General features: G+C 46.0%; 1 protein-coding gene and 1 pseudogene across 3 annotated transcripts; both read right to left on the bottom strand.

Annotated features, from left to right (window-relative positions):
* Nucleotides 1–901: 901 nt before the first annotated feature.
* Nucleotides 902–9,781, bottom strand: GLRX (glutaredoxin). Of its 3 annotated transcripts, none has more exons than XM_007978938.3 (3): nucleotides 9,497–9,780; nucleotides 3,674–3,793; nucleotides 902–2,061 (listed from the first exon to the last, which is right to left on the bottom strand). In XM_007978938.3, the coding sequence occupies exons 1-2, from the start codon at nucleotides 9,701–9,703 to the stop codon at nucleotides 3,680–3,682; spliced, it is 321 nt and encodes a 106-aa protein (XP_007977129.1). In that variant the 5' UTR covers nucleotides 9,704–9,780; the 3' UTR covers nucleotides 902–2,061; nucleotides 3,674–3,679. The 3 variants fall into 3 exon arrangements, with proteins under 3 accessions (XP_007977129.1, XP_007977134.1, XP_007977144.1); XM_007978943.3 differs by having other exon boundaries at nucleotides 902–1,908; XM_007978953.3 differs by having other exon boundaries at nucleotides 1,079–2,056; nucleotides 9,497–9,781.
* A 9,713-nt stretch (nucleotides 9,782–19,494) lies between these two features.
* Nucleotides 19,495–20,896, bottom strand: LOC140711556 (gamma-glutamylcyclotransferase-like; annotated as a pseudogene).
* Nucleotides 20,897–21,255: the final 359 nt, after the last annotated feature.

Here is a 21,255-nt window from a genome sequence, read left to right as displayed (position 1 = left end):
TAGGTTCTTGCCTTTGGGTACTTCTTTTTTTTTTTTTTTGAGACAGAGTCTCGCTCTGTTACCCAGGCTGGAGTGCAATGGCATGATCTCAGCTCACTGCAACCTCCGCCTCCCAGGTTCTAGCAATTCTTCTGCCTCAGCCTCCTGAGTGGCTGTGACTACAGGCACGTGCCACCACACCCGGGTAATTTTTATATTTTTAGTAGAGATGGGGTTTCACCATATTGGCTAGGCTGGTCTCGAACTCCCAACCTCGTGATCCACCTGCCTGGGCCTCCCAAAGTGCTGGGATTACAGGCATGAGCCACTGTGCCCAGTCGCCTTCGTGTACTTCTGAATTTGGCAAGAAACCAATACAGATGATTAACTACAGCGTAGCCTGATAACAGCCGTACGGTATCTATATGCAGTGTTTTTGAATTCCAGAAGAGGAAACGATGATTTTCAGTCAAAAGGCCATGAGAGGAGAGAGAAAAGATAGGGGAACAGTCTAAATCAGGCCTTGAACAAGGAGGAGTTTCAAAGGAAAACAAAGGAGAAGAAAAGGCATCTCAGGAGAAAGAAACACAATGAGCATGGACAAAGAAGTGTGAAAGTGCAGGGAAGTGGTCCAGAGCCGATCAGGCACTGTAACCTCCGGCGGGGGAGGGGAGGGGCGGCATTCATATTGTGCAGTGTGTAACCTGAACAATCATCCGTAGCGATCCTGGTTGAAGGGAGTGGTTAGGGCCCACAAAAGAAAGAAGCGAGAAGTACACGGGCCTTAAGTGGGAAATGGCAAAAAGGAATATGAAATGAAAAAAGACTGTTATTAAACCCTAAGCATTATTCAGTAAGCTGGAGCTGGCATTTATTTCAATATGAAATTTCAAAATTATATCAACCATTTGTACTCAATGAGTGACAGCAGCACATGTCTTTATTTATATTGGCATGGCCAAACATAAACACAGTTTTAAGTGAGTATATTTCGCCTAACATTCCTTAATGTTAACATTCATTAACATTCCTTAATGTTAACATTCCTTAACATTCCTTAATTGAGAACATGGAAACGAATTGGACAAAAATCACTGAATCATCTACAGGTATTTTTTTATTAGAAAAGAAATTAAGTGTTGTCACTAGAGACTGAAGAAGGAAATTAACAATCTTACAATTCTAGAACAGGCAAACTTCATAAGGGATTCTTAAGTTTTCAAAGTGTGGGGGTCTTTCACAGATACACTCTTGGTGTAGGGGGCTGTAAGTTTTCTCAGATGTTCTATACTTCGTGCTTTAATCGTTGCTGGTAGTCTAAATTAAACAAATACACAGTGTTCAGGATTATCTGGATAGCCATCTTAAATAACAGAGTGTTCCGCATGACCACAGTCTCTGCACTTGTGCCTCTGATCCATGTGACACCAAGACCAACTATACTTTTCATATGATTTCTCCAGTTGGGTCCTGTGACCTTTCACAGAATTGTTGAACATTTCCTATGAGATCTATGGAGGACAAGGTGGAGAACACTGGTTCGGAGCAATGATTTTCAAGGTGGGATGGGATGGGGTGGGGTTGAGTGGAGAGATGCATGTAGTTTAAAAGAACACATTCAAAATACCCACTGATTTCATAATACAAACTCCATAAAGTCAAGCAGCAAAATGATTTCAGCTAATGGACAGTAGCAGATAACCAACTATGGATTCATCATTGTGGAGAAGGAGTCTGGATAAACATAGTTGAAAAACACTGGCTTAGAGGTAGAGACATGCCGACACGTGGAGAACAGTAAGAAACGTGTGCCAAAGAGAACAGTTGAGGGTCAGCGAGGGAATCCTGGGCCAGAACTTGTCACAGTCTTCTGAAAACCAAAGAGCGCATCCAGAAGAAAACCAAGATGGCCCGTCAACCTTCTTGGCCCTGTGGTTAAGAGCAAGTTGATTCACTTTTAAATACGGAGCCAAAAGAGGAAAAAAGCTGTCTGTGCCCCCAAATTCATCCACCAGGAAGTGCTGTCATCATTTGCAATTCCATCCAGCTCTTGAGGACAGATGTCAGCATGGGGGGCCTGCTCTGCCAGGAAAGAAAGAATGGGATCTCCTTGTAAGGCAAAATCCTTCCTTTCTCTCATTACCAGAACACTTACACCTGCCATTTCAACACACTCTGTTGCAGATGGCCTTGAGATGCAGCTGCCAGTAAAATAATGACAGCATAGAACACTGAAGGGAAAGCCAAATGCAAGACAGGAGACTTTCTGAATATGGGGGACTCTAATGCCCACACCAAAATAGAAGCAGTTTGAGAAATGACATTTCCCATCTTCTCCCATTCTTAATCTAAGCCTAAATTGCTAAACATGTCTCAGAATAGGAAACATTTGGTACCACCATTAATTGGGTTTGAGTGCTTTCAGTACCAGTGGTAAGGCTAGGAAGTGAACTCAGACAGACATAGGGTGCACCTGCTGTGATGATATTGTAGAATTACTATTAGAAGATTTATAGCATTGACTATTTCATTTCAGGGAAATCAGTTGTATTTTTTCAGATCTTTTTCCCCCTTCTGTTGCTATGTGGAGTAACTATCACAAATTATGTATACTCATTACCAAAGAGATGAGTTATTAATTAGCAGGCAATAGATACCCCTCCAAGAACATTTTGGTTAAAGAACCATTCATTTCTCCCTCGACTAAAGCAGCCCTTACGTCTCTCTGTGTACAGGTCTCTGAATTGGCCTGCTTGGGAGCTGGCTAGCGCTAGCTGTGCTGGAGAACTGGGGGAGGGAGGAGCTCAGACTCCAAAACCATCATGGTTTCTTTCTAAAATGTTCATTGCCCTGTGGTTTTCCACAGAGCCAAAGATCTCCTTTAGGTTACTGATTTTAGAAAACTTTGTTTTGGCTTTTGGGAAGCCAATTAATAATTAGAGTTGATCGGCCAAATGAACACAGGTAAAGCCAAAATGACCTCAGTTTCACATCACATTTTGAATAAATCCAAATTGTTTACCACGGCCTGGGTACTCTGGCCCCTGCTCACCTTTCTCGCTATTCTTCCTTCTTACTGCACTTCATTTACTCTATTCATGCTTTCTTTCTGTTCCATGAACATCCCTTACCTGTTGCCACCTCAGAGTCTTTGTACTTGCTATTCCCTCTGCCTGAAAAGCTCTTCTGCTTCATCTCTGCTTAGCAGTCTCCTTGTCAATCAGGTCTCAGCTCAACCCTTCCTGAGAAAGGCCCTCCCTTACCATGTTAGCTCAATTTTCTCCCCACCCCCTGACATAGTCAATCACATTATTCTATTCTATTTAAGGATTTGCCTGTTTTTGATCTGTCTGCCTCTCTGGAATATAAGTTCCAGGTTATCATTTTATGCATCATTATATTCTCATGCATCTGGCACATGCTCAATAAATATTTGTTAAATGAAGGTGGAGTGAAAGAATTTCTCCCATTGACACAATGTCTTTGTAAAGTGTGAAATTCATTAAGTAATTGATATCACCATTCCTCAACTTACCCCAAGTCATCTTTCCCCAGCCAGAATGCTGTCCTACAATGTAACAAACCATGACAGAAGAATTCCACGGTGTCCCATGTTCCTGGCCTAGCACCTCACCTGCCAGAAGAATTCCACGGTGTCCCATATTCCTGGCCTAGCACCTCACCTGCCACTCACCTGTGGTTACTGCAGAGCTCCAATCTGCTTTAGCCGCGTCAGCAGTTCCCCACTCTGTTGCATAGAGACTAGATCACTGCATCCGCCTATACAATCTTTACCGATAAAGACTCGAGGAACCTAAAAAAGCACACAACCCAGGACATTACTACATTACTAGACTAGAAAGAACATATCCCACCACGAAATAGTTCCCATGATTCCAAATTTTTAAAATCACTTTACAACCTCCTCATGTATATGCTTATAGGACAGGACTTCCTTACTGTTATAAGGGGTAACATTATAAACCCAAGAATGTTTTTAAGCCAGAAGAGTTTTCAAGTTGAGTGTGCTATGCATGAGCTTGTCCAACTTGCCAAAGGGATTTTAAAATTTCACTCTACAGAAACATGTTTCAGGAGAATTTTGATTGGCTGCAGTCAGACCACCTAGATTGAACTCTACTTTCTCTGCATCAGGGATTGTAAACTGGGTCACAACAATCAGGAAGGAAGGAATTCATTTCTAAATACAGCTGGAAAAGTATTTGCATTAGGTCTCTGATTTTTCAGGTCCACAGTTTTTTAAATACAATCATCTCTCTGTGTTGTTAAAACACAGGTGAGGGCCAGGCACAGTGGCTCTTGACTGTAATCCTACTACTTTTGTGAGGCTGAGGTGGGAGGGTCACTTGAGCCCAAGAGTTCAAGACCGGCCTAGGTAACATAGTGAGACCCCCGTCTCTACAAAAAATACAAAAATTAGCCAGGCATGGCGGTGCATGCCTATAGTCCCAGCTACTCAGGAAGCTGAAGTGGGAGGATCTCTTTGGCCCGGGAGGTCGAGGCTGCAGTAAGCTGTGATGGTGCCATTGCACTTACACCTGTGTGACAGAGCAAAACAAAACAAAACAATACAGGCAAGCTCTGTCCTCAACCAGGGGAGTGTAGTGGTATTTGAGTCTCCTTTAATCACTGGTCCACTATAAGATGGTTAAGTCACCCCGGACGTGGGTGTATCACCCATGCCAAGCCACAGTCATGACACCTGCTGAATAGGCTTCTCTCTAGTTCCATGCTTCCTCCCTGCTGCTAGGAGCAGACACATGACAGAATTCCAGAGGGCTTTTAGAATTGCGAGGGAGGAGGAAACACCCTCAACGTGGCTGAATTTCCAGGCCAAGGGTGTTCCACCAAGGCTGCCTGGCAGTGAAGAAACAAGCCCCATGGAGGTCACCATGTCATCAGAGCCAGCAGGCCTTTCCCCAAGTACCAGGAACGCACTGGAGGGGAGGGAGAGGTGGAGGCAGAAAGCAGTGAGACTATTTTTCAAAGCTTTGGGCTTTCCTCAGAAAGCACAGTAATTGGAGCAAATTGTCCAAAAAGTGAGAAAGATGAGAAAAGGGGCTTAATGATTGTGGGTAAGTTCTTACAGCACTTTTATTAAAAAGGGGATCTGGGTGAAGGTAGGCATTAAAAATAAAGTCTAAAAATTAAAAACAAATCTTGCACATTTCCGTGGCTATTTCCTGTGCTCTCACAGGATAACTGAGGCTTTGAAAACCCACAGCCCTGGAGCTGCCCCCCAGCCTCCTGAGACGACCCTGAAATGTGACCAGGCTGCCCCCAGCGTGGAGTTTTGCGCTCAGTGTCTGGCAAAGAAGCGAAAGGCTCCTTTCCCCTCACACCCATCCTCTAGTCTGGACAACTGCAAAACTGCCTTAAATCGTATCGGTGAATGGTACCCCTAATGGGAGATGAACGGCAGGCTGTACAGGACGGCACGGAGGGCTGTGGCAGTGAAACCGAAGCAAGTACTGTTGACAAAGCTGAGCAAAGAAGAGGAACTAGCCTGCGCTGCCTCCCCTCCCGTCCCGTCCCAGCCTCCTCCTTAGAGGAACTTGAGAGTCCACTGCTGTCAAGGAGAGGAAAGAACTGCCGCCCCAAAATGCGTTTGGTAATCCTGTGGTTCTTACTCTCCTGGAGTAGGTTCCCCCAGCCTCAGCCAGGCAGCGTCTCCTGCACACTAGCTAGAGTGACACAAATGCAACTACTCAAAAGCGATTTCTCAGCACTTCCTCAGCTTCCTCCCTGGTACAAGCCACCTTCATTTGTCACCCGAATAACTGCTATAGCCTCCCAATGTCTCCCAGCTTCAACCTTCACTCTTGCCCTACGGTCTCTTTTCCCCACAGCTGCCAGAGTGGCCCTTTCTTTTTTTTTTGTTTGAGACAGAGTCTCGCTCTGTTGCCCAGGCTGGAGTGCAGTGGCGAGATCTCGGCTCACTGCAAGCTCCGCCTCCTGGGTTCACACCATTCTCCTGCCTCAACCTCCCGAGTAGCTGGGACTACAGGTGCCTGCCACCACACCCAGCTAATTTTTTGTATTTTTATAGAGACGGGGTTTCACTGTGTTAGCCAGGATGGTCTCGATCTCCTGCCCTCGTGATCCGCCTGCCTTGGCTTCCCGAAGTGCTGGGATTACAGGCGTGAGCCACCGCGCCCAGCCCAGAGTGGCCCTTTCAAAATGGGGTCAGATCAAGTGACTCGTCTGCTCAGCATCCACCGAGGGCATCTCATCTCACACCGAGTACCAGTCACAGTTCTTCCAAGCTCCCATCAGGTCTCAGACCTCACCTCCACTAACTCTCCTACTGGCTCACAGTGCTGCAACCATACTGGCCTCCTTACTATTCCACAAACCTGCCACGCAGACATCTACCCTGGGAACTTTGCATTCACGCTTCCTGTAAATTGTGTATGCTCATCTCCCTCAGCTCCTGTAGATATCTGCTCGAATGTTCCCTTCTCAGTGAGACGCAATGGCTCCATCTAAAACTGGACCCTGCTGCTTCTTCCCTACCTTTTCTACTTTTCCTCATAGCACGTGCCACTTACCACCTCTCAACATACTGTTTTATTATTGTATTTGTTTGTCTCCCCCACTAAAATATAGGTTCAACAAATGCAGAAGGTTTTTTTTTTCATGGCAGAAAAGACAGATTTTTTTCCCCACTGTCCATAAAAGTGCCTGGTACATAGTAGATGCTTAAAAGTATTTGTTGCATGCAGTAAAATCATCATTCAAATGTGAAGGAGAAATACTTTCTAAAATAAACAAAACTTGAGGAAATGTGTTACCAATGGAATCACCTTGCAAGAAATGCCCAAAGAAGTTCTTCAGAGAGAAAGGAAATGATATAGGTCAGAAACTCAGATCTATGTAAAGAAAAGTGCATTACAGGAGAAATAAATGAAGGCACTAATTTAGGAGCTGTGACTATAGCAAAACAAAAACAGGTTTCACCAAGTACATGGCTTGATTGAAGGCACTAACTTTCCATAATCATGTCCTGCTGATTACCTACTAGATACTTTACAGAATAATTAAGACCGCAGGTTCAGGCTGGGTGCGGTGGCTCACGCCTGTAATCCCAGCACTTTGGGAGGCTGAGGCAGATGGATCACGAGGTCAGGAGATTGAGACTATCCCGGCTAACACAGTGAAAACCTCATCTCTACTAAACACACAAAAAATTAGCTGGGCGTGGTGGCGGGTGCCTGTATTCCCAGCTACTCGGGAGGCTGAGGCAGGAGAATGGCGTGAACCCGGACACGGAGTTTGCAGTGAGCCAAGATCTCACCACTGCACTCCAGCCTGGGGGACAGAGCAAGACTCTGTCTCAAAAAAACAAACAAACAAGCAAAAAACCCACAGGAGCTTTCAGAGCCTTTGAATACAAACACTTACCTGTTGGGGATCAAACAAGCAGCTTTAAAAGATTTGTTCTTCCCCTAGGAGGAATGCATTCAGAATTCAAGAATCTGTGAAAAACATTTTTCTAAAAATGAAAAACAGGCTTGTTGAGGTGGATCATGTCTGTAATCCCAGCAGTTTGGGAGGCCAAGGTGGAAGGATAGCTGGAGGCCAGGAGTTCAAGACCAGCCTGGGCAACATAACAAGACCCTCATCTGTACAAAAACCTTAAAAAATTAGCTGGGTACGATGGCTCATGCCTGTAGTCCCAGCCATGGGATACTGAGGTGGGAGGGTCACTTCAGCCCAGGAGTTCGAGGCTGCAGTCAGCTATCATTGCACCCCTGCACTCCAGCCTGGGTGACAGAGCAAGACTCTGTCTCTTAAAAAACAAAAAACAAAAAAAAAAACCCAAAAAAAAAAAAACCTTAAAAGATCACTACAAGAAATATTGTTGTTCTACAAAGACATGAAAAAGCAATTGTTGGCCAGGTGTGGTGGCTCACGCTTACACTTTGGGAGGCTGAGGTGGGTGGATCACCTAAGGTCAGGAGTTCAAGACCAGCCTGGCCAATATGGTGAAACCCCATCTCTACTAAAAATACAAAAATTAGCTGGGCATGGTGGCATGTGGTTGTAATCCCAGCTACTTGGGAGGCTGAGGGAGGAGAACCCAGGAGGCAGAGGTTGCAGTGAGCCAAGATTGCACCATTGCACTCCAGCCTGGGTGACGAGTGAAACTCTGTCTCAAAAAAAAAAAAAAAACTCATGCTTGGCTCCCACCTCTGACATTGTGATTTAGTTATTGAGGGGCATAATTTGGTTATAAGGATTGTTTTATAAGCTCTCTAGGTGATCGTAATGTGCAGCAAAGTTTGGGAACCAATGGCTAAAAGGTCCTCAGGGTGGCAGCCACAGTGGGGCCCGTAGTAGTGTTTGCACTGCCCTTTACACCTCTCAGGGCCTGGGCATCCTATGCAGCTGTGGTCCCAGTAGGCAGCAATAGCCTCTGTCGTCATTGTGTACACTCCAGGACCTCAGCACACAGCAGTAGGGTAACACACTAAGCCCTCTCTGCACCAAAATGCTGACTTCTTATTAGAGAGGAGAGAAACAACCTCCAATGCTTTACACTCAGAACCCAGTAACAACCTTGTAAGTCAAACTAAAACTAAAATAGCATATGTGCTTGGCCCAACACTGTGCTGTAGAATGTGCATCCCAAAAGGGAACTTAGCTGAACTGGTGGGACATTTCTCATCCCACCTTGCAGCAGAACTGATACAGGTGACGTGGTTGGCATCCCTCCTGAAGCCCAGGACGCAAAGCCAAGGATACTAAAGACAGGGAAGTCTTTCAGATGGAGAAGAGCAATTTTTAGAGGGTCCCACAGCCTATTCATAGCAAATGAGACTTTGCGGTCACCTAATCTGGTCTTGCAGCTGGGATCTTTGAGGACTACAGGAGTGGTGACTTGCCCAGGATCACACAGCCAGCCATTATAAGAGCCAGGCCAGAACTGCAGGCTATGATTCCCTACAATGTGGGGCCTGGAAACATCCATAATTAATTTAGAACAAGGGGCAGATAATGGTACATTAGATGTTTCCAGTGAGAGGAATTAAATAAGGAAGAATGAGCAAATTAGAAAAAGAAAGCCTAGAGAAGAGAATGAAGAACATGACTCTCATGTTAAATAACCAACACATCACACCCGGCCCTCCACCCCAGCTTCCACCTCCAGCCCTGCCAGCTGAGAACTGTCATTTTGGCAGTGCTTAAAACAAAGACTCTAGATAATTCCCCGGGGACTCCCCGGCAAGCTGCTGGGCCCACTTACCCTGTCGCACAGCAGACATCAGCTGTACCCCCTCTTCGGCTGTGAGAGGACCTTTGGCTGCAGTGCCACCGCTGATTCAAGTGACCGAGATCCTCTCTAAGGCGCCCTCCCCCACACCCCCCGCCCCGCACAGCCCTCTGGACGCCTTGAAGGACGGAGCCGCAGCCTTGTCCTAAAGACAGACACAGCTCTGACAAGAAAAGGCAATCCGGGAGCCTTTCCCTAGCCGTTTAAAATGAAACTCACCGTCCTTGCTCCCGTGAGCTGTTGCAAATAATCTTGAATCTCGTTAGTGTGGTCGGTGGCTGTGATATCGACAAATTCCAGAAGCCCTTGTTTGATGGGCAATTGACTGAGGATCTCTTGGGCCCTCCTGCAGTATGGGCAGGTGGGCTTGATGAACACAACCACCTTCCCAGGCTGGATTTTGCCGTTCACAAACTCTTGAGCCATGCCGATGGGCTGCAGTCTCCCCGGGAAGAGTCCTCAGTTGCAGGTATTGCTTGAGGTATTGAGCCCCGACCCAGCCAGTTGGCTCCTATTTAATAAGGAACCTCCCTGGAGGCGGAGTTTGCCTGGTAGCTTGCTCGAGTTTTAAAGGGACAGCCTCAAAGACATTTCCATCTGGTATACTTCACTAGTTAGCAATGCCTAGGAATGCAATACTTGCTATTTAATCGTTGGTAGCTATGAAAGACACTCTGGGTATCTTTGTTGTCCCTGGACATTTGGGGAGTGCCTGCCCATCGGCAATGATCAGAGTTTAGTCACCTCTAGGGAAGCATACATTGCTTACTCACAAAGGGGCTGAGGAAGCAGTGACTTCTTAGAGCAAACTCTTGTTTTACCTCTCGGAGATACCGTTGTATTTTAAAATGCAAACAGAATCACTTAAGAAACAGAACACTTTGAAATCTCTTTAGAGGAAGTGAAATTGAAACTGTGACTTTGCACTCCTTATGAAGGTCGCTCTCAGAGCGTTTTGCTTGGACTGTATGGTGGGTGTTTGTTGTTGTGATCTTTTTATTGAAATTATTCTCAGTATTTAAAAATCTGGAGGTCTCACAAAACAATGTGGACTTACAACTTCTCTCCGAAAAGTCAGGTCGGCAATACAGAGCTTGCATCTTTTAGTTGAAGCTGCTGGAGCTGACAGCTGATGTCCCCTTTGTATAGGGCAAGTAGTGGCTTTGGTTTGCCACAGGTCACAACGACAGGCCCATGCCTGAGACACCGGCTTCGCCCCATAACCATTTGAGTTGGTAACCCTTGAACAGCAGTTTAATACGGAGGCAAATTCCAACACAATCCCTGATACAAAACTACAGATGAAATGAGAATCTTTTTTTTCTGGTTGACCCTCTGTTTGTGACCCTCTGCTTTTACTGTTTGTGAGGGGAGTAGTGTTGTCACTCAGACACCACATTCACTTCAGGTGTTATTAAGACACGGGTTGTACCCGTCGGAAACCTTTCGCCCTTCGCCAGGGTGCCCGTTCTCCTTACCCCGCAGAGCACAGTCTTCTACTCTTGGGTCTAGTTCCAGCCCCTCTAGCGTATGGTAGCTTTTACATAAACAAATGATGGAAAAACCATGTCCTTTCAACGTGAGTCATCCTTTCCCTGGGAAGCTAGCTTTACCGTGAAACTGGAGTATCTTCAAAGAGTTGGGGCCAAGGCCACAGCTGGACACTGCCACTGCCCGTGCGAGGAATCCCAAGCAAACTGCGATCAAGGGAAGGGAAGAAAATCCACTCCCGGAACCAGCTTTTTACTGTGACTCTCATCGTTAATAAAATTAAAATAGTAAAATGAAAGTCAGATTCTGAGTCACGGAGGGGAGCTAAGTGACAGCTCTGTCCAGAGAAAAGGATGTGGCTGGGAGGCCCCTCGGCACGGTCAGGGCCCCGGACTTTCCACTTCCCTCCAGAGGAGGCTCCGGCACAGAGTCTGACTCTCCTCTCTTTTTTCAGTCTTTTACCTCCGAACCCTGTGGCCAGGCTCCTTCCAGAGACCCCCGCCAGGAGGCCCAGGGTCTCTTTCAGGGCCCTCAGGGCTGCTGCCTTAGGTTCCCTCAGCCTGAGGATTTTCCGCACGACTTGCACCTGCTACTCACTCAGAGCCTTTCTCTTCTCCGGTCTGTGGTTGGCTCCTCCCTTCCTGCTGCCTCTTCCTCGGCCTGCCACTGTGTTCAAGGGAAAAGCCACCACCACCACCACCACCACTCTCCATTTCCTGCTTTCCTGCCTCTGCCCCTTCGTGAAATTTACTGTCTGTACCTTTCTCACCTCCATTCTCTCATTTTGTTGCAATCTGACCTTGTCAACCATTCTGCTGAATTGTTGGCCGACACCAATCATGGCCTCTATGTCGCCAAATAACCATTTAGCTAGGTATCCTGACCTTTTGCAATTAGTCACCTGCCCCAAACCTGGGGTAGAGGCTGGGGTCCAGGGAGACTATTGTCTGCCTCTCACTCAGTCCCAGGGACTGCCTGGTGTCTGAAGCATTAGGACATAAGGCACAAGCTAAAGAAGGCTTTTTTTTTTTTTTTTTGGTGAGGCATCATGTGGAACACGGGTGACAAAGAGATGGCAAAGAGGGGGTGTCCTCTCCATTTCTCAGAAAATGCTGTGGCTTCAACTCAGTGAAAAATGATGAGCCTAGAAGCCTCTGCTGCATTGTATAGCAGGAGCTGAAACCCAGCATGGACCTCAGGGCATCTCAGTGGGAAGCCGCCATGGGGGCTGCAGATGCCTCAAGTGCTGTAGATGGAAAGAGGGGTGTGCGCGTGGACTAACACATGTGGACTCTCCTTCGGCTTGTGTGAGACACCCCCAGGCACTCCCAGAAAATACATCTTGGAGGGTGAGAAGTGAGGGCATTTTTTAGGGGAGAATCAGTCCTGCTGTGCAGATGGTTGGCAACAAGCTAGTGAAATATGTGTGGTTACTCTTAATGTGACTTCATCTGTACTCACAGGCTGATGAGGGCTGCAAAAAATGTGGCCACAAATGAACGTTCTTTAGGTTTTTTCCTTACTTACTCACTGTGCAGGGTTTGACCTTGTACATCCCTGCAGGCCCCTGGAAGTTTTCCTCTTCCCAATGCCCATTGCAGCATGATCTTTTTGCTCTTTCTATCTGGATATTGTCTCAGTCTCTTTGTTAAAAATTTTACCTACACATATGGTCTGTCTTGGGGCTTGATCTTCCCACTGTGTACACACCCACTCCTTGAGAGGTTGTAGCTCCACACATGGCTCCAGCTGTCAGTTTTTACTTATCAGCATCACATATTTTTCTTTATCTGGACCTGTCTCCTAAGCTTCAGGGATGGCTATCTCATTGCCTACTGAAAAGACCCACCTGGGGATTCCTTAAGCCTCTCAGCCTCTAGGGAACCAAAACTGAATCTCCCCTGAAGCCGCCCTCTTTCCTCCATAACTGCTCAGTGAGCCTGCATGCACCTTCATGTACTTTTTTGGCCAGGGTGGAAACCTGGCAGGCATCTGTGCTACCCTCTGCTTTTACTTATGCACAGTGGCCAAACCCTACCAAGTTTGCCCCCTGAGTGCCTCCCTGGTCTGAACACCTGACTGCTCCCATTGGTCCAGCCCTCATTAGTTCTTCACTGCCTCTTGTAGCACCTCCCACCTCGCCTCGCTACCTACTCCACACTGCTGCTGGGGCAATCTTTAAAAATACACACCCTATCTTGTTCCATCTTAAAACTAGTCCATGGGCTGGGCACGGTGGCTCATGCCTGTAATCCCAACACTTTAGGAGGCCAAGGTGGGCGGATCACGAGTCAGGAGTTTGAGACCAGTCTGGCCAATATGGTGAAACCCCATCTCTACTAAAAGTACAAAAGTTAGCTGGGTGTGGTGGCATGAGCCTGTGGTCCCAGCTCTTCGAGAGGCTGAGGCAGGAGAATCTCTTGAACCCGGGAGGCAGAAGTTGCAGTGAGCCGAGATCGTGCCACCACACTGGGCAACGGAACAAGACTCCATCTCAAAAAACAAACAAACAAAAAACTAGTCCATGTTTCCCCAGGACAAAATCCAGATTTCCTTGTGGGGATGTGGCCCTATGTGATGGGTCCTCCCTGCCCTGTTCACCATATCCCAGCCTCCCCTCAACATCTTAGAGACAGGAGGCAGCCAGTGGTCCCTGGTAAAACCCTGCCTCCAAGTCTAAAACAACCTGAAGGCTGAAAAACTGGATTGCTGTCCTAGCACTTTGGGAGGCCGAGGCGGGTGGATCACCTGAGGTCAGGAGTTAAAGACTAGCCTGGCCAACACAGTGAAACCCCATCTCTACTAAAAATACAAAAAAATTAGTTGGGTGTGGTGGTGGGTGCCTGTAATCCCAACTACTTGGAAGGCTGAGGCAGGAGAATTGCTTCAACCCAGGAGGCGGAGGTTGCAGTGAGCGAGATCTTGCCATTGCACTCCAGCCTGGGCTACAAGAGCAAAAGTCTGTCTCAAAAAATACCGGAAGCAAAGACAAAACACTGGACAGCTGGTCCCAGATGAGGCCTGCCCTTTCCCAACTGATTCTTTCTGAATAATGTCCACCTGTGCACTGGGAAGATGGAGTGGAACCTTGGGAAGTTTGCACCGTTTGCAGCGAGGAGGAGCCTGGTCTTTCCTGTTCCTGTGTGCTGACCTGGAACTCAATCTGTGAGCTGGGAAACCTGCTATCAGGACTCTCTCTTGTTTTGCTGAGAGTTATTTTTCCTTTTTAATTTTCATCCAATAAATTCCATTTTCCTCACCCTTCTATGTGTCCGCAAGCCTAATCTTTCCTGGTCGTGTGACAAGAGCCCAGTTTTACCTGAACTAAGGTGAACGTTCTGTAACAATTTCTCCTTTGCTCCAACTGTTTGGACTCTGAGCCATGTCCTCACTGCTGCCACTCACACTTGGGACCTGTTGCTCCCTGTGCCCAGGGTGCCCTTCCTCTTGTTTCTGTATGGCTGACTCTTGCTGGCCCAAAGGGATCCAGATCAGGATGGTGTGTTAGTACCTCTAAGAAGTACCCAAAAACACTCACCTCTTTCCCCCATGGGATGGGTGCTCCTCCATGGAGCTCACGTGTCATACTGCGCCCTGACTCATCACATGTCATTGTTCCTTTGTATTAATTTTCTGTGATCTATAGTGAGTTCCTTGAGGGCAGGGAAAGGACTTTTATCTCTGCATTACCACAGCCCACACAGGTTCTTATCCATCCATCCACCCATCCATCCAACAGACATTTATTAATCAACTACTCTCAGCCAAACACAAACATCCATCACACAGCCCCAGGTCTTAGGAGTTTATAGTTTAGTGGGCGATATAAACACGGAAAATGGACTGTTAGAAAGTCTTCTGGTTAACAGAAATGTGTATGGGCATTAGGTTAACCAAAGGGAGTAATCATTCCCACCTGGAGGTTGGCTGGGGAAAGGGGCCATATCAAAGGAGAGCCAGGCTGAATCTTGAGGGATAGGAAGAAGCTTGTGAGTGTACAAGGAAGGGAAGGGCATTGCAGGCAGAGGGAGTAGGAAGAAGAACAACAACATAAACAGTGCTCAACATTGAACATGAATAGAGCATTGGGGTTTCAGTGGGGAGAGGAAAAAGAGACAACTGGAGAGCAGGCAGAGAACAAGGGAACTTTACCACATTGCAGAGGGAGGACTTCATACACAGGCACCGAGGAGCTGGAACAGGTATACTTTACACATGGATAGATATGTAGTCAAATGTTTGATGTATTAGTGACAGTGTCACATGAGTACCTAAATGCAGTTTGATCACAGAAAGGCTGTAATTAGTGACAGGAATGCTTTGGAGCTGGCAAAACTTTCAGGGTCCCTCTGTGTTCACCCTGGGACCAGTCCTGGCTTCCACAAGGCTTGAAGTGTACAAAGGGGCGGTTCAGGGGGTGGTGGGCTGCCATTGCTCCAGCTGCCCTCAAGGCTGCTACACTAAGCATGGCTGCCCACGTGGCCCCCTAGGCATGCTGCTGTGGAGGCTCAGGTGAGAGAGCCTTAGTACCAGCCGCCCTTTTCAACCTCAGACAATGAAGGTTCTGGTTTGGGGCCGTGCCTTGTTTTCAGAGTCTAATTCTTTAGGAAGCTCTCTCTGGCCCTCTCCAGATTTGACTGAGGGGGTCACTGGCTCTGGCTCTAACTGCAGTCTCTCTGGCCAGATGTTTCCTTGCCTTCTACCTCTATGTGGGGCTGTGTGATACTGAACTCGGTAACACTGACAGCTGCCATTTACTATGTACCTACTGTGTGCCGGGCTCAGTGCTAAGAGCTTTATATGCATGATCTCTAATCATCACAGCAACTTTGAAAAGTTGATATTTTGGATCCCAAACTGACTGGAAGAATAAGGACAGTCTTCCTAACTTGAGGGACTTGAAGTTCAACCAAAGTCAGGAGTACAGGCTGCCTCCCTACAGGCTTGGCCATACATTTGGAAAGTCTCTCTTGTTGCCCCGTCTCTGCAAACAACCATATCCAGAGGAAATGGGAAAGTGTTATTCTAAAGTTTTCCCACAGGAAACCTCACCTTGTGTTATTGGTTAAATTGCATCACAGGCTAATTCCTGACCCAGAGACTAGCAAAAAGAATGGAGTGACCACCACTTTTGGAGAAAATGAGGCCCATTGCTGGATTGGAAATGGTTTGACTTCTAAAGGGAGAACTCTGATGGGGAGAAGTAGATTCCTTAACAAACAGGAATTCCCTAGGAAGGAAGAAGAGAAAAATGGTGGTGGGGTAGGCAACCAACTGCGTTCATTGCCAACTCCTAGCACAAACTTCTTACAACCAGTAAGCCACCAATGGGAACTTTATCTTGCTTAGACAGACAAAACTGAAAACGCTGAAATAAAAGGTGGGGCTTGTGCTGTTGAGAAGAAGGTTTTATCTACTCCAGGCCTAAATGTTTTTCAGTGAGGTTATCGAAATGATATTTATTTAACAAATAAATATCCCATTACCGTAGGTATCAGTACCTGCCATTTGCAGGTAAGAAAACAGACAGAGGAAGGTTAGGAGACTTTGTCCCGGGCTTCCCAGCAAGGAAGAGACAGATGGGGGATTCAAGTTCAGGTGCTGGGTCCAAAGCAGATGCTCTCTCTGCTGCTCTACAGAGCAAATTCCAAGGTCTTAAAGGAAAGATAACACAAGCCTGAAAGGGGTCCCGAAGACCATCTACTCTAACCCCTTCATGAGCTTGCCTCCATGCCATGGCATTTTCCCACTGGGCACTTGTCCAGCCTCCCCTTGAGCCCCTCCATGGAACAGGCAGGAATTCACATCTATGAAAAGAATGCTGAGTGTCCCTCATGCAGCAGGAGCCCACTCCTCAGGGAAACTGTGTGCCTGCACCCAAGGCACACACAAGTTTCAAGTAAGAGGGAACATGTCATAGTGTCATTCAGGATCTCAGATCCAGGATCAGGGAGAGGCAGCACCTGTGTGCAAGACATCATATGAGATAGAATCACAGCCTTGCTTGTGAGAAAGAAAAAGAGTGGTCCCAAACAGAAGTGAATTGAGATTCACATTGCAAGACTTTTCTGAAAACACACCTGAGCACATTTCTCTCTGAAATCTATTTGTGATGTTTCTACCAGCTGGTGGTCTGTCTGAGCACCAGCTCCTTCCTAAGCTAGGCTTACTCCACACAGCTGATAGAGGCTCAGCAGTGCTTAACTAGGCCTGTCATAAACTCACCCCACAACTAAAATGAGACATTCCTGTTATCATCTTATTCCTAGTCTAACTTTTATCTGGATAATTCTTTTTGTCTATACATGTTCAACCCCCAAACAATCTATGAACTGGATATCTTTTTGTTGTAAATAAAAAAATAAAACATTGACAAGCATTCAGTTTAAATACTCCTTGAAGGGGCACTAATCAGAAATATATCAATATAATGAAATACTTTAAAATGTTTTTTTAAGAGGCAGAATTAAGTCAGTTGATATGAAATAACATATCTCTAGGATATTATTAAGATATTGATAAGATGTTATTAAGATACGTTATTAAGATGCAGCACAGTGACATCAGTATGCTAGCTACCATTTATGTTAAAAAATGGTATCTCGAGTGGGACTTTCTTGTTTGTTAGAGTAGAATTGGAAGGGCAAAGCTGAGGGCTATGAAGGATAAATAACGCACCTTGTATAGAAAGCCGCCAACAACAGGCCAGAATTCCTTTCCAGGGCTTTCTTAAGGATGAAACAACTGACCTTGCAGCTATCAGCACACACTCCCCAACTTCCCACCCTAGTTGGCCTAGTAACCAGTGTTGGAGTTTTTCCTTTCCCACCATGCCCTGCTGCAAGCCACATGAAATGGGCCCCAAGAGAAACATCATTAAAGATTGGAGTTTACTTGCAAGAAGAGGAGGCCGGTGCCTCATTTACCAATTGGTCAGCTGCTTAGGTATAGTTGATGCATTGATCTGCCCTGTTCCTGCTGAGCAGGGGCAAAGAGCCTTCGGAGAAACGGCAGAGTCTGGCTTGAAAGGGACACATGAGTCTCCCATGGACAAGTGGACACCATGGAAGGTGACAGTCTTGAGTTGTCTTGTTTCCTGTCACTGGGCAAGGAGACCCAAGCAGAGGCAGAGGCTGAGGGGCTGGAAGAGGTCAACCTACAGCTGGATCCGCCACACTGGGGAAGCCGTGTGTGTGAGAGAGCCTCTCTGAAGAATTTACCTGGCAGCCTCAAAGAGCCTGTTTTAGGGTGCCAGACATTCAGATGGTTAGTGTTGGTCAGTGAGGCCATGAGCATTCACAGAGAAAGAACCATAACGCTGGAAGTTCAGTAAGGAGACAGTTACCCTCCCTCCCCATTGCCTCTCCCAGTCCCCAACTTTGATAAAGGACAGGCAGAAGCTGTCATTGAACCTGACCATGACTCATCCCTCTCTACTCCAAGAGGAAAAGTGAGGGGACAGGAGTAAAAGACAGATATGCCCCTTGCCCACTGCAGGTGCCCCCAGGTCATGATGGGGGTGGGTGGTTTGAGTAGATATGATCATAATTTTAGACTAGATTAGACCAGAATTTTTAACAGCTAAAAGCAAGAAGAAAGCTATGGGACCCCTTCATTTTCTGCCTCCCTCATAGGGATGGGAGATTGGACAGCGCACTCTTGTAAGTTGTGATCAGTTAAAACCCCCCTCCCACATTTTAGGTTAGTTTCCCACAGCTCCATATATGTGGATATGGGCAGACTCTCTCTGGAAGGATAGAGAAGAAATCAGGATATGCCTCTTGAAGAATGACTTGCAGACTGACCCCAGGCCAGATATACTTCCTGCATATCTTTTGTGCTAGTTTTTGTGTTCTTGTTATCACATATAAATATTACACAAAATAGGCAGAAGGCATGCCAAAGCAGTGAGAGGGAACAGGGAGGATGAAAGAATGGAGACAGGACCCTTATAGCTCAGAAAAAAGCAATCAAATTTATCTCTTTAAGGTAACAGGTTCACACTGAGGTGCAAAACTCAAATCTATTATTTGTCCCAGAAGGAGTGGGTGCAGGGGTGATGGGAGCTACTCTGCACTCGGTTTGGTCCTGAGGGGCAGAGGAAGTGAGGATAAATGAGGATACTTCCAGACAAGTTGCATGCTACCATTGGCCTATCCGGTTGGCAGGAGACAGAAGAGACACTGGGATGCACACAGCCTTCCACCTGCCTGCCCTCTGCCTAAAGGAGTCTCTTACCCACATCCTGGGTCATGAGAGCATTCCAGAAAGTGGAACCTGACCCTGGCCTTCCCCAGCAGACCACCTGCAAAGGAAAACTCGCCAGATTCAAGTATGAGTCGTCAGAAAGCGCCATCACGAGATCTGCGTACAGACAACAACAGAGGAAAGGGGTCTGGGACAGGGAGAGAAGAAACATCACCGTGGCATTACAGATACATGTACCGGATTCTCCCTGTGACGCTGTTTGTAATAACGATGATAATAATCACTTTAAAGGGGAGAGAATGGCCTAAATATCCATGAATAAGGAACTAATTATACAAATCATGGTACATCTATATAACTAGTTCTTTTGAAGCCTATTTTGTGTAATATTTGTACATGATAACAAGCAACCAAAAACCAGCACGAAAGGTATGCAGGAAGTATACCTGACCTGGGGTCCGTCTGCAAGGCATTCCTCAGGAGGCTTTTCCTCATTCCTTCTGTATCTTTCCAGAGACAGTCTGCCCATATCCACAAAATCATGAGTTCTGTCTGTACATGCTAATATGGAAAGATATTCAGGATACATAAATCACTTTAAGTGACTTATTAAATAGGCAACATGTAAACATAGTATAAAATCCTAATAATACAAAAGAGTATACAGTGCAAAGGAAGTTGCTCTTTTTTTAAAAACCACAAACATGTTTATTCTTCTAAAAACAGTATGCCATCTTTCCAGTTTTCAAAATGTTATTATCAATTATCTGCAGATTACTCTCATTAATCTGAGTTTTACAAATCTGACAGAGCAGAGCAATTCACCAGCACCATCATCAAGCGAGCTACAAATCTATTCTTTACCGAAGCAAGGAGACACTTAAGATCAAGTCAAGAGAAGAGCTTTCAGTGTTTACAGAAGGGTAACTCACATCCATTTGTCATACATTTCAGGGTCCCATATCCCCCTTTTAAATTGTCTAACTCCTAACTCAGTTTATTTTTATAGTGTGAAAACAAGGAGTCACCCAAGTGAGATATTCCTTCAGAGCACTGTTGAAAATGAATCAAACATAGAGATCCCCCAGATCCCTGTTTTCAAGTGTTAAAAATATTTTATATTAGCACACAGAATATCCTTAGATATATTCCATTATGTTCTAAAGAGTTTGTGTTTCCCCCTTTTTGATGATGTTTTCAATTTCTTCCGAGACCTTTCCTGTATAGTCAATTGGTTCTATTGCTTTTAACTTCTCTTGATACTCCAGTGGCAAACCATTTTTTTTGCACCCATGCAAATAATCTTTTTAAACTGTGAAGACAGAGGAGTACTTTCGTAATTTGTCATCAGATAACTTTGACAGGTTAGTTCTCTTTCTTCTTGAGTTGAAACTTTAACTTCTATTGCAACATATTTTCCTTTTTTTTTTTTTTTTTTTGAGACGGAGTCTCGCTCTGTCACCAGGCTGGAGCGCTGTGGGGCAATCTCGGCTCACTGCAAGCTCCGCCTTCCGGATTCAAGCCATTCTCCTGCCTCAGCCTCCTGGGTAAGTGGGATTACAGGTGTGCGCCACCTCACCCAGCTAAGTTTTGTATTTGTAGTAGAGACGGAGTTTCACCATGTTGGCCTGGGTGGTCTCGATCTGCAGGCGGGCCACACAAAAGAACGCTGCTGAGGGGTTTCGGAGGTGGATACTCTCGTCAGCAGGTTGCTGCCGTAGACGAAGTACAGAAAACTGTCCTCATCCGGGCCCGGGACGTCCCTGCAGCCCGAGTTCGCCATGTCCCACTGCTGCCTGAATGGGAACCTGGAGCAGAGCTGTGAGGAGCAGCCAGAGAGAGCAGCGCGGGGGCCCAGGACCCTGGCCCAGTGACTGCCTGGCCGCCGCCTCCAGCAAGTTGCTCTTTTACCTTATTCCTCATCAGTTCAGATTCTCTCACCAGGGGCAACCCCTATTTTTGGATTCTTGTGCCAGGATATGTTATTAAATTTTTTTAAAAAGGCCAGACCAGCGTATGATTCCATATGTGTGAAATTTAGAAGATTACATATATATTTGCAGGTGTGGGTATATGTACAATATATATAATATGTTATACATATACACAATACAATATATAAAATCAATATATATTATTTTTTCTAAAAAGGGACTGATGACTCAATTCATTAATTAATTAATAATTTCCCTATCAGTCAGATGAGGAAGGGGCTTTTTATTGTCCATCTTTCTTCATTGACTATTTATCATATGCACTTCCACTTGTATGTTTACTCT

The sequence above is a fragment of the Chlorocebus sabaeus genome, chromosome 4 (assembly GCF_047675955.1).
Source record: "Chlorocebus sabaeus isolate Y175 chromosome 4, mChlSab1.0.hap1, whole genome shotgun sequence".
Taxonomy (NCBI): domain Eukaryota; kingdom Metazoa; phylum Chordata; class Mammalia; order Primates; family Cercopithecidae; genus Chlorocebus; species Chlorocebus sabaeus.
This window is presented reverse-complemented; position numbering and strand designations above follow the sequence as displayed.